General features: G+C 42.9%; 1 protein-coding gene across 3 annotated transcripts in view; it reads left to right on the plus strand.

Moving 5' to 3' along the window:
- Positions 1-14,012, plus strand: part of zzef1 (zinc finger, ZZ-type with EF hand domain 1) — a 240,311-nt gene that overhangs the window by 148,610 nt on the left and 77,689 nt on the right. For all 3 annotated transcript variants that reach the window (XM_060848324.1, XM_060848326.1, XM_060848325.1), the window contains exons 37-40: positions 1,987-2,159; positions 7,722-7,823; positions 12,167-12,746; positions 13,156-13,328. In XM_060848324.1, coding sequence (XP_060704307.1) covers positions 1,987-2,159; positions 7,722-7,823; positions 12,167-12,746; positions 13,156-13,328 — 1,028 coding nt within the window. The remainder of the gene's footprint in view (positions 1-1,986; positions 2,160-7,721; positions 7,824-12,166; positions 12,747-13,155; positions 13,329-14,012) is intronic.

Here is a 14,012-nt window from a genome sequence, read left to right on the forward strand (position 1 = left end):
GGTAGGAGTTTCATGATGAATGGTCGGGCCTTGAGTGTAGTGGAACAGAGGGATCTTCAAGTTCAGGTGCAGAGTTCTTTGAAAGTGGAGTTACAGGTAGACAGGGCAGTGAAGAAAGCTTTTGGCACACTGGCCTTCCTCAGTCAGGGTGTTGAGTATCGAAGTTGGGGAGTTGTGCAGGATGTTGGTGAGGTTGTACTTGGAGTATTGTGTTCAGTTTTGGTCACCTTGCTACAGGAATGATATTACTAAACTGGAAAGAGTGCAGAAGAAATTTACAAGGACGTTCTCAGGACTCAACAGTCTGAGTTGCAGGGAAAGGTTGGACAAGCTAGGATTTTTTTCTTTAGAGCGTAGGAGACCGAAGGGGGGATCTTATAGCAGTGTATAAGATCCGGAGAGGCATGGATAGGGTGAATGCACTCAGTCTGTTTCCCAGGGTTGGAGAATCGAGGACTAGAGGGCCTCAGTTTAAGATACCAGGGGAAAGAATAAAAGGGAACCTTTTTTACACAGAGGTACGCATATGAATACCAGCGGAGGTGGTTGAGCCAGGTACATTAACAACATTTAAAAGGCAGTTGGACAAATACCTGGATAAGAAAGGGTTAGAAGGATATGGGCCAAGTGCAGGGACATGGGGCTAGTGTGGATGGACATTTTGGTCGGCATGGACCAGTCTAGGCCAAAGGGCCTGTCTCCATTCTGTAGGACTCTGAGTCTCTAAAGGCTCATGTCTTGCGTGGTGGGGAAGATGGTACTTCCATGGTGGAGGGTAACCACGTGGAAGAGCAAAATATTGTTCAGTTGGGAGCTTTTAAAATATTGTCAATTCAGCTGCTGGGTCATGTTATGACGTACCTCCAGCGTAGCTGGGAGTTGAGCTTGATCTTCTGGATGAGAGTTAGGGACGCTGTCACTGTGCTGTATGACCTCTTGGGAACCCTCTATACCAACGCTGGGCAGGAAATGTGTGCTGTTTGCTGGCACTGCTTTACCTGTTGACATTTCACTTCATGGGCAGCAGCCTTCCACTGTCCTTGAAAAGGAGTGGCTTGTTGTTGAGAGTTATTCTGCAATTTGGTCTGTGCTGGTAGTCATCTCAGGCAAAAGGTCAGTTCTGTACGTCTCAGTGATGGAGTTCAACATAGTGATCTAGGTTGATATTCTAGTGCTGCACTGAGGCGAGTGTTGTGTTGCTCAGGTGGTGTCTTTCTGATGGAAGCTGCCAGTTGTATTGTACAGTCGCTCAGTGAGATTGAGGAGATAGAAAAGATACATGTGCTTCCCAGAAGAAGTTAGAAATGATAAACAGATGGAATAGCCACTCATCGAAACAGAACATATGAGCAGGAGTAGGCCATCGGGCCCTCTGAGCCTGCCCTACCATTCAATATGATCATGGCTGATCACCCAACTCAACACTTTACTCCTACATCTTTTGATCTCTAGCTCTAAGACCCATATCTAACACCAATCTCTATCTCCAATAAATCCAATAAGTCCAATAAGGATTTCAGTAGAGAATGGTTAGAATGTAGAGCTTGTCACCAAATCTAGAAGTTGAGGCAAAAGAATGAATTTAAGTGAATCTGGATAAACGCACAGGGAGAAAAGAATAGAGGACGGTATGCTACAGTTAGAGGAAATAAGGTGGAGGAGGCTTGGGGTGTCGTGTTAATACTAACATAGAACTGTTGGGTCAGATGACCTGTTTAAGTGCTATATTGTGTAATTCTATGCAGTAATGGTCTGGAAATATAGCACGCTAAAGGGCATCAGTGGCATGTGAAGGTAAATGAATGTTTAAGTCACAGCTTTTAAGACTTCATTTTCAAGGGAAGATTTCCTTTGGAACATCAAGTCCTGTGAAGAACATCCATTTGTCAAATTGTCCATTTTACAAATACTGACTGACCTATGAACAGTATTTATCTTTTCTTTAAAATAAAGGTAATAATGCTTGCTAAATTTGTTTTGGTCCAGATCTAAAGAATTCTGCAGTGCTTTCTTTGTTGTCCAACGTGTCAGCTGAAAGTGAGAAGAATGTAACCGGTACTTCAACAGACACTGGTGAACCGATACTTTCCACAACTGAATGTAGCATCAGTAGCCAGCAGCAAGCCCAGTCTCAATCCTCTGACCTGGATTCATCAAACGTAAATAATTAACTTACTTTTGTCATTGTTTCAGCTTGATAAGCTTTATACAAAATGTCCACATGTTCGAACTAAACTGCTGAAACTAAACTCTCTGAAACTTGTTGAGTCTGATCTGATGAAAACCCCTTCATTTTCTGTTCAGGGCTTTCGGTGGAATGGCTGTGTGCTCTTTCGTTAAAAGATGCAGATTGATGAGCCATAGCCTTCTGCAGTTTGTGGTGGTTAGGCAGTGCTGTGGAGAGCATAAGCTCATTACTGCGGCTCGCTCACTGATGCAGTTCTGCAGAGGTGGTTCATGCAATATTCAGGTAGCCTGGTAGGAGCTCTGAACGGACTGTGCTCTGAAGCTGTATTTGACAACTCTTACTGGGTTTAAAGAAGAAAAGCAGCAGTGCAGATTTCACAGCCAGCAGTGATGTGATGGCACCTGCTGCTGCCAAGATCTAGAGGTCTGTGTGGTATATAAATCCCTATCAAAGTAACATTAGTGATTCCAACATCAACTCCTGGTGTCTTCAGCATCTTGCAACGGTGATGCCATCAAGCAAGGTTACAGTTAATTACAGTGAAGAATTCTCATGAGTTGGGGTATCTGGTCAGCACGGACGGGTTGGACCAAAGGGTCTGTTTCCATGCTGTACATCTCTATGACAGCAAACCAGGAAGTAAAAAACTTGGATGATTTTTCATCTTGCAGCCTATTTTCAGGTAGCAAAATAAAGATTGAGGTATGCACATAAACTTAAGGTATAAGCTAAAATACTGTAAACTTTAAAAAAAAACAAGCCGTTACCAGATGTGGCATCGATAATAAGAATCGGTTGATCATGTTGGAACTGTATCGACCTTTGGTTAAGCCACAGCTGGAGTACTGTATGTGGTGCTGTCATCAAACTATAGGAAGGACATGATTTCACTGTAAAGGGTGCAGAGGAGATTCACCAGCATATTGCCTGGGGTGGAGCATTTCGGCTATAGAGGCTTGATAAGCTTGATAGTCTTTGGAGCGGAGAAGGTTGAAGGGGGACCTGATAGAGGTGTCTAAGATTATGATAGGCATGGTCAAGGTAAACAGGGAGCAGCTGTTTCCCTTAATCGAAGGGTTAATAACAAGGATGCTTAATTTTAAAAGTGAACGGGGATTTGAGGAAAATCTTTGTCACTCAGAGGATGGTGAGTATCTGGGATGTACCGCCCGGGAAGGTAGTTGAGGTGGGCAACCTCACAATGCTTAAAATGTACTTGGATGAGCACTTCAAGTGTTTGGGAGGCACGGTGGCTGAGTGGTTAGCACTGCTGCCTCACAGCACCAGGGACCCGGGTTCGATTCTAGCCTCGGGTGACTGTCTGTGGGGGGTTTGCACATTCTCCCCGTGTCTGCTTGGGTTTCCTCTGGGTGCTCCAGTTTCCTCCCACAATCCAAAGATGTGTAGGTTAGGTGGATTGGCCATGCTAAATTGCCCATAGAGTTCAAGGGTGTGTAGATTAGGTGCATTTTACAAGAGTAAACATAGGATAATAGGTTAGGTGCATCTGGGTGGGTTACTCTTCGGAGGGTCGGTGTGGACTTGTTGGGCCGAAGAGCCTATTTCCACACTGTAGGGATTCTATGGTATAATATTTGAGGCTGGAGTGTGGGATTAGTGCAGAAAGTAGTGAATTCGTAGCAGTACAGAATTGGTGGGCTGAAGAACCACTTCTTACTGTATAATACTATGGTTCTAGAATTAGTCAGTCATACAGCATTGAACAGACTCTTAGGCCGTAACCAGTCCAAGCTGACCATGTTCCCCAACTAAACTCATTCCACATGGCTGTATTTGGCACATCACCCTCTGAAGCTTTCCTATTTATGAATATATCCAAATGCCTTGTAAACATTGTAATTGAACCCACATCCACCACTTCCCTCGGAGATTCATTCTACACACGAGCCACTCAGTGTAAAACGTGTTACCCTTCATGTCATAGAGTGATAGACATGTACAACATGGAAACAGATCCTTTGGTCCAACTTGTTCATGCTGACTAGACATTCTAAATTAACCTCATCCCATTTGCCAGTATTTGACTCCTATCGCTTTAAACCCTTCCTATTCACCTACCCATCCAGTTGCCTTTTAAACATTGTACTTGTACCAGCCTCCTCCACTACTTCCAGCAGCTCATTCCATACACGCACCACCCTGTGTGAGAAAAACTTGCCCCTCAGGGGTCTCTTAAATTTTTCCCCCCTCACCTGAAACCTATGCCCTTATCGGACTCCCCCACCCTGGGGATAAGACCTTGGCTATTCACCCTATCCATGTCCCTGATGCTTTTATAAAATTCAATAAGTTCACCCCTCAGCCTCCAGTGCTCCAGGGAAAATTGCCCCAGTCTTCTCCGCTCCCCCCCAGAGCTCAAACCCTCAATCCTGACGACATCCTTGTAACTCATTCTGAACCCTTTCACAACATTCTTCCAATAGCAGGGAGACCAGAATTGACACAGTATTCCTTTTTAAATCTTTCTTTTCTCCTGTTTCTCCAAAAGGTTTTTGGAGTCCGGTTGTTCAAGATTTTTTTTTAATGACCCTAGCAATGCAAAGTGTTTTGGGGCTTTCGCACAGTGACTGATGGTGTAAAAGTGTAGATTCTCATAACTCACGTGACATGGACTGCGGTGGTTCGAGATGGCAAGAAATGCCAACACAGCCAACCGCACCTACTCCTCAGGAGTGAATTTAGGAAAAAAAGGAAATTTCCATTTTTGAGGAGCTTAACAATATATAACCTGTGTAGAGGGCAGGGAACCACTAATGGTGGCATGCTGATTTCCATGTTTAACTGCTCATGTGTACACACCAACACGAGAGGTTGGCACAGGATTCCCATTTTCTTGCCTTGCCGAACCTGCGGTTACTGTCAGTTTCATAGTACTAATGGGTTTTAACTAACTGATCATAACCAGAAAGTTATTGCATTGATATAATATAAATATAAAGCAAAATGATGCTGGAAATCTGAAACAAAAGCAGACATTTCTGGACAAACTCATGAGGCATGACACCATATGTGGAAAGCCCAGTTAATATTTTGAGTCCAGTGACTTCCTATCAACAATCCCTTTGCTTCCCCTCTTCCTCCTCCAACCTTCCCCCTACCTCTTCCTCTCTCTCACCCCCCCCCCCTCCCTTTCCCTCTCTTGACTCAACCAACTCTTCTTTCTGTCCCACTCTTGACATTAAGATAAATACAACTTTTTCCCAGATGCTATTATTTCCGAAACCCAAAACATTAACTCTGATTTCTCTAACAAACACTGCCAGACCTGCTGAATTTCTTCAGCAACTTCTGCAAACATTGCAGCGATTTCCCTTTCTGCTCCTGTACTGTTACTTCTGGTTTCCCCCAAATATCCATCCTTGCCTTCCTCCTCCTTTCTTATCCACAAGCTGTCCTTGGCAGTGTCATGGAAAACCATAGTCATTTTCTCATTTGTTGACAACACTCAATTCTGCCAGCTCTCCTGATCCCTCCATTCTCTCCAAATTATCCTATTTCACATCTGATATCTTGTCCTGATTGGACAGAAACATTGTCCAAGTATTAATAAGTCAGAAATCCCTGTCCCTACTAAAAACTCCAGTTTTAGTGTGGATGTGCAGAGGGATCTTGGAGTCCATGTACACAGAACCCTGAAAGTTGCCATCCAGGTTGATAATGCTGTTAAGAAGGCATACGGTGTGTTAGGATTCGTTCATAGAGGGATTGAGTCCCAGAGCCGCAATATCATGCTGAAACTATACAAAAAGCTAGTGCGGGCACACTTGGAATATTGTGTACAGTTCTGGTTGCCATATTTTGGGAAGAATGTGGAAGCATTGGAAAAGGTGCAGTGGAGATTTACCAGCTTGGTGCCTGGTCTGGAGGGAAGGTCTTATGAGGAGAGGCTGAGAGACTTGGGTCTGTTCTCATTGGAAAGAAGAAGGCTGAGGGGATTTGAAAGAGATCAGGTAAACCGTGAAAGCCTTTTTCCTGGGATGATGACGTCAGCTTGTACAAGGGGGGGTAACTACAAATTGAGGGGTGATAGATTTAAGACAGATGTCAGAGGCAGGTTCTTTACTCAGAGTGGTAAGTGTGTGGAATGCCCTACCTGCTAATGTAGTTACCTCACGGGGATTTAAACAATCCTTAGATAAGCACGTGGATGATGGGATAGTGTAGGGGGACGAGCTGAGAATAGTTCACAGGTTGACGCAACATCGAGGGCTGAAGGGCCTATTCTGCGCTGTATTGTTCTATGTTCTTTGCCATAGATTCCATTCCTCTCTGGCAACTATTTGAGATGAAGTCAGACTCTTCAACTTGTGTTGGATTTGATTTCAAACTAAGCTTCCTACCACATTCTCACACTTACTAAGGTGGATTGTTTCCAATTCTGTAACATCACCTGACTACCCTTGTCTCACTCTTCCTGCTGCTGAAACCCTCATCTTCTTTCAGCACTTTCCCGACCATTCTCCGTAAACATGGAGTCAATCAGAACTCTGCCACTGTCCTCACCCTCAGTGCGTCACTTTCCCATGGCCCCAATGCTTGTTGATCCATGTTAGCATCCGATCGAGCAAATTTCATTTTGAAATTATTGTCCTTAGGTACAAGCCTCTCCAGGATTGTCATCCCTAACTCACCAATCTCCTCCAACCTCCCAGCCTCCCAAGCACTCTGTCCACTTATTCCAAGCTGCTCTTCATTCCTGTGCTTGACCACGTCACCAGTGGTGGCTGAGGCAAACTGCCTGGGCCTTAAACTTTGGAATACAATCCTTAGACTATTCTGCCTCTTTGCTGTTTTAAGCCACTTCAAGCCTGTCTCTTTGATCAGACTTTCAAATATTTGACCTAATATCTCTTTGTGGTATAGTGTAATGCTGTTTTTGATCATTTGCTCATGAACAGCCTTGGGATGTTTAATTGTATGAAAGGTGCTACACACTTGCAAGTTTTTCTTGCAGTTACAATACTTGAGCTACAGCATCGTCATACAGACTAGACCAATCAATTCGGCAATAGTGGCCTGAAAATGAATTTTGTGACAATATTGGAACAATACGTTGTGCAACCAACCCAGAATGAAGCTATTTTAAATGTAGTGTTGGCAATAACAGGTTTAATTAATAACGTCAGGAACCACTGAGATTATCATAGAATTGATATCTCTGACATTAGCCTTAAAGTGGGTAGCTATGAAGAGAGCTGGCCCAACTTCATTGGATAAATAAATTTAAAGCATGCCAGTGAATAAAGTAGATGTATTTTTAAAGAACAATTCAAAATGTTCATCAGAAGTACATTCTATTGAAAAACTCAGAGTTCAGGGCAATTAGAGATAAGCAGCAAAGGCTTTGGCAGCTCTGTCCACATTTTGTAAAATAATAAAGAAATTTCTTCTGTTTCTTATGCCCCAGGTCAGTGCATTTTTGTTCATCAGCATAAATTTCACAAAAAACATCCTGCTTGCTTACTTAAAGATAGGAAGTAACCATTGCTTGTTATCTTTTGCAACTCTTTAGGAATCCACTCCTGCTAATGTCCAGAAAGCAATTTTGTCTGATACTCGTTCGGGAAATGAGGAGGCAGCTGTTCAGTCCAGTCGGAAGAAAATCCCAGAGAAGGTAAACTCAAATAGTTGGGCAGAATTTATGCCCGGAGATCTTCAAGGGCACGGTGGCTCAGTGGCTAGCACTGCTGCCTCACAGCACCAGGGACCTAGGTTCGACTCCAGCCTCGGGCGACTCTCTGTGTGGAGTTTACACATTCTCCCCGTGTCTGCGTGGGGTTTCTCTGGGTGCTCTGGTTTCCTCCCACGATCCAAAGATGTGCAGGTCTGGTGAATTGACCATGTGGACTTGTTGGACCAATGGCCTTTTTCCCCCACTGTAGGGATTCTATGAAATCTGATATATTTTGAACTGCATGAGTGATGTACAGTGGTATCTGGATACCTGAAGCGTTCAATGAGTTCAAATTGCACTGTTGATTCTGCAACATGTGTCACAAGCCAGTCTAATTCATTAGCTTCAGTAAGGGGGAAAAGTGTAAAATGGAATTAAATAATTAAATTGTAATCTATGTTGCATTATTGAAAAGCTGAATGTTGATGAATATCAATGCTTTATCTGGATCCTCTGGAAATGTTGGTTTAGAAGTTGGGTATTGTTTCTGGGATCTTTGCTTTAGAGATACTCAACTACCTTGGTCTAAGTTGATCATGAAGTCAGTACTAATACAAATGAAAATTCGAGACTGTTTAGAAAGGTACTGAAGGCAAATTGGCATATTTGAAAATTTTAATGTTAAAATCCTAAAAATATTTTGAAATTCATTCTAAATTATTTCTTCAAAAAGGTATCTTAGAATATGAAACACAAATATTGGTTATTGAAGTTAGTGTATGACTATACACGATACATCGTGTGATCTAATTAAGGTACATTCAGCCTAATTTCTTTTCCTTAACATTGAATTTTTGTCTTCCAACTGATGGTTCTAGCAGTTCATAGACCATAAGACATAGGAGTGGAAGTAAGGCCATTCGGCCCATCGAGTCCACTCCGCTATTCAATCATGGCTGATGGGCATTTCAACTCCACTTACCAGCATTCGCCCCGTAGCCCTTAATTCTTTGTGACATCAGAGTCATAGAGCAATGAGACAGACCCTTTTGGTCCAACCAGTCCATGTCAAACATAATTCCAAACTAAACTAGTCCTATCTGCCTGCTCCTGGCCCATATTCATGTATTTATCCATATGTCTTTTAAATGTTGTAATTGTACGCACATCCACCCGTTATTCGGGAAGTTCATGCCACATGCGAATCACGCTCCATGTAAAGATTCGCCTGTCATTTCTTTTTTTAAAAACAAAAAACTCTCCTCTCACATTTAAAAGTATGTCTCCTGGTCTTGAAATCCCCCATCCTCAGGAAAAGACAACCACCATTAATGCAATTTATATCCCTCATTATTTTATAAACTTTTGTAAGGTTGCCTCTCAACCTCCTACACTCCAGTGCACAAGGTCCCAGCCTTTCTTTATAACTCAAACCTTCCTTATACAGCAACATAGAATCCCTACAGTGGGGAAACAGGCGGTTAGACCTAACAGGTCCACACTGACCTGCCAAAGAATTACCCACCGAGAGCCACTCCCCTACCCTATTACTTTATATTTCCCCTGAATAATGCATCTAAGCTACACATTCCTGAGCACTAGGGGAATTTAGCATGGCCACTTCACCTGACCTGAACATCTTTGGATTATTGGAGGAAACCGGAGCACCCAGAGGAAACCCACACTGACATGGGGAGAATGTGCAAACTCCACTCAGACAACTGCCCCAGGCTGGAATTGAACTCTGGTCCCTGGTGCTGTGAGGCTGCAGTGCTAACCACTGAGCCACTGTATTGCTCAAACATCTAGCTTAATAATATCCTTGCTATAACTGGGCAACCAAAACTGGACACAGTACTCCAGAAGAGGCTTCATCAACATCCTGTACAACCTCAATATGAATCCCAACTTCTATATTCAAAGATTTGACCAATGAAGGCAAGTGTGCTAAATGCCTATTTTAACTTTTGACAATGCACTTCAGGTGCACAGTTCTCTGAAAGTTGAATCACAGGTAGATAGGGCAGTGAAGAGGGCTTTGGCACACTGGCCTTCATCAGTCAGGGCATTGAGTATAGAGGTTAGGAAGTTATGTTGCAGTTATACAGGACGTTGGTGAGATCATATGGCGTATTGTGTTCAGTTTTGGTCACTTTGCTATAGAAAGAATGTTTATTAAACTCGAAAGAGTGCAGAAGAAATTTACAAGGATGTTGTCAGGACTCCAAGGCCTGAGTTCTGGGGAGAGGTTGGACAATCCAGGACCTTTTCCCTTAGAGCTTAGGAGACTGAGGGGGACCTTATAGAGGTATATAAGGTCATGAGAGGCATGGATAAGGTGAATGCACTCTGTCTTTTCCCCAGGGTTGGAGAATCGAGGGCTAGAGGGCATCAGGTTAAGGTTAGAGAGGAAAGAATAAAAGGGAACCTGCGGACAACTTTTTTACGCAGAAGGTGGTATGCGTATGGAATGAGCTGTCCGCGGAAATGGTTTAGGTGTGCACGTTAACAACATTAAAATGGCATTTGGACAAATACATGGATAGGAAAGGATTAGAAGGATATGGGCCAAGTGCAGGGAAATGGGGTTAGTGTGGGTAGACAGTTTGGTCAGAATGGAACAGTCTAGGTCAAAGGGCCTGTCTCCGTACTGTAGCACTCTAGCATGCTAATATTTATGTTCATAACTTATTTCCTCAAATTAGTAACAGCTGTCCTTCATTTAGTACTTCTATTGTGTTCCTAAAAATTGTACTAAACAAAAGCTTGCTAAATGAAAGTCACTTCTCCCAAAGAAACTGTTACAAGAGTGGGTTACTTTCCTGATCTTAGATTTTTTTTGTGCAAAAATTAATTGTAGTCTTGAACCTAAATGACCCAATGGATACTCCGCCTAATTCTTAATAACTTGCTAATTTTTGATTCATGCATTCTGGCTGGTTACTTCCTAGTCCTAAACCCTCATTGTGAGTGACACCTTGTGAGGCAGATGGCTACAAGGAGAAAAAATGCAAAGGAGTGACAGAGAAGAGGGCTCAACTAAGTCAATGGCTCCTTTAGAACATTTTTTATTATGTTTATAAATCAACTCAGTAATTATTGGGAGGACAAAGGAATTCAGTCCATTTGAGGGGATTGGACGACTAGAATTTTAGGACTGGTTTTGATGCAAAGCTAGTTTCAACACATCAGAATTTCTAAAGTTCTGCTAAAGCTGTTTTAGACTATGTAATTTCCAACTGATTAAAATAAAATCAAAAATCTCTACTAATGAAAAATGAAGTTTTTAATGTGGCACCTGATTTCACTTCAGCCCAGTCCTCCTTGCAGTACACTTCCACCATACTTCACTCAAAAGAACAATGTTTCTCGCTGCACCCCCTCAGTTGTGATTTGTTCATCACCAGTTTTATTTGCCTCTCTGTTGGCAGCAGTGTCTTCAGCTGCCTCAGTATAAACCCTAGGATTCTCTTGCGAAATCCCTCTGTGTCACTTAAAGTCATAGAGATGTACAGCATGGAAACAGACCCTTCGGTCCAACCCGTCCATGCCGACCAGATATCCCAACCCAATCTAGTCCCACCTGCCAGCACCCGGCCCATATCCCTCCAAACCCTTCCTATTCATATACCCATCCAAATGCCTCTTAAATGTTGCAATTGTTGCAGCCTCCACCACATCCTCTGGCAGCTCATTCCATACACATACCACCCTCTGCATGAAAATGTTGCCCCGTAGGTCTTTTTTATATCTTTCCCCTCTCACCCTAAACCTATGTCCTCTAGTTCTGGACTCCCCCATCCCAGGGAAAAGACTTTGTCTATTTATCCTATCCATGCCACTCATAATTTTGTAAACCTCTATAAGGTCACCCCTCAGCCTCCGACGCTCCAGGGAAAACAGCCCCAGCCTGTTCAGCCTCTCCCTGTAGCTCAGATCCTCCAACCCTGGCGACATCCTTGTAAATCTTTTCTGAACCCTTTCAAGTTTCACAACTACTTTCCGATAGGAAGGAGACCAGAACTGCACGCAATATTCCAAAAGTGGCCTAACCAATGTCCTGTACAGCCGCAACATGACCTCCCAACTCCTGTACTCAATACTCTGACCAATAAAGGAAAGCATACCAAACGCCTTCTTCACTATCCTATCTACCCGCGACTCCACTTTCAAGGAGCTATGAACTTGCACTCCAAGGTCTCTTAAGGCACATTTTTTAAAACCTATTTGTTTGAACATTTTCGGTACATTCCTTTACGTGGCTTGGTGTTATATCTTGGAGGAATAATCCTATGCCATTTCTTTGCCATGATGTTAATGATTCTTTGTTTGTTTTTCTCCAGTTAAAATCAAGTGAAAGTGATGCCACTTTGGCAAGTATTGACAGCATTGAGTGGGAGAGCGTACAGGTGCTTCAGGTATCTGGATCCCGAGGCGATACTTTGAACTTTGAGAGCAGTAAGGACAATATGATCTCGGACTCTGATTCATCACATCGCATGTCTTTATCCACGACTGGTTCCTCAGCAGCTTTATCACCCAGTCAGTTAAGTTTTATGGTAACAGATATTGCCTCTGAAGATGAAGTTAAACACAGCGGTTCTGTAGTTGATGCTGCTTCTATACAACAGCCTTCCTCTGACCTTTCCACGAAGCCACCCAAGACTGAACAGCAACTCAGTGCCTCCCAATCTGTGCACAGTTCACTGTTGTCCGTGATGTCCACTACATCCAGAGAAATACAGCATTCTTTTGTACCCAGTGTTGCATCCGACGCGTTCGCAAAGCCACCTCCGACCAGTGCTGATGAGTCGGTGGCCACTGAATCGGTGCTGCTGTCTTCTGTGTCAGGAACACAGCCGCCTGACTCCAATGCAGCTGAACAGCAAATGTCTACATCAGCCGTGGAGGTGGTTAAAGCAGGTAAGTCAATATAATCTTCTTCACCAAAGCATTATGAAGAATTAGATCCAGTTTACTCAGCAACTTGGGAAGATAGAGTTTGTGAAGTGAGATTAAAAGTAATATTTTGTGTTGGATAACAAATAAACGCTTTATTGACTCCTGTGTTACTGAAAGCCAGTTTAATTTATTACAAGTCTTACCACGAATATATCTTGACACAGGTCCGTTTTTGCAAATATTACTGTTCCTTTTGCGATAGTGTTAAAGATCAAAGAGTTAAGCTGAGATGAGTTTTCTATGGTCTGGTGAAATGGTGGAATAGGCTGAGGGGCCAGAATTGGTGTAAGAATGAGTGCAGTATTGACTGTGCAGAGATCAAATGAATTTTCTTGCATTGCTTTAGGGGCTGTTTTTTTTGATTTTCCAGGACCAGAGTCCGCTGTGGAAGCAGCTGCAGTTCGCACATTTGGATCGAAAACCTCTTTCAAGACACACACTGCCATCAGAGAGCCCGTGCACAGCCAAGACCAGGTCTTTGCTGAATGCTCACAGGAGAGAATTCTCGGATTGCTGGCTGCAATGCTGCCTCCTGTGAAAACTGTAAGAGCCACTGGTTTTATTGGGAAGCATTTTCATATATTTAACAAGTGAATAAACAGGCTTCAAACGTATGATAGAAGGTGCTTATTTTTGGCTGCTTATGATAATTAGTTTACGTTTAGCGGATTGGGTTTTCAAATGTTTCACTGAGGTTTTATTTCAAGTTAGTTGTTTTGAGATTTATTTTCTGAACTTGAATGTGAATGGCCTGAAACTTTGGAATGTTTGGAATTTTCCAGGTTTGTGAGGAACAAGGGGAAATCTATTCAGCTCCTTCTCAGAAAGATCACATTTGTCCCATTGCAACATCAAAATGTTTCTCTAAATTCTAGCAAGGTTTTCACCTGTATTCCATTTGGAAGTTAATTCTGTGTGCGGTTCAGTCTTTTGAAAAGAAGCTTCCTAAAAATGATGCTCAATTTTCCCTTTCAGCTGATTCTATCTGGTCCCATGTCATTTTCTCCAGATTGTTTAATAGGATGTGCTTGTAGCTGGCAAAGTTAGCATTTGCTGTCCATGTGCCTGGAGATGCTGTTGGTGAGTTGTTGCTTTAAACCACTGCGCTCCACACCTGTCCACAGTGCTGTTAGGGAGGAAATTTCAGGTTTTTTGACCCAGTGATAATGCCAGAGCCTAACTTGGTTGTTTCGACTTCCCTTTTCATTTCTTTTAACAGCTTGTGTG

This window comes from Hemiscyllium ocellatum, chromosome 31 (assembly GCF_020745735.1).
Source record: "Hemiscyllium ocellatum isolate sHemOce1 chromosome 31, sHemOce1.pat.X.cur, whole genome shotgun sequence".
NCBI classification, from domain to species: domain Eukaryota; kingdom Metazoa; phylum Chordata; class Chondrichthyes; order Orectolobiformes; family Hemiscylliidae; genus Hemiscyllium; species Hemiscyllium ocellatum.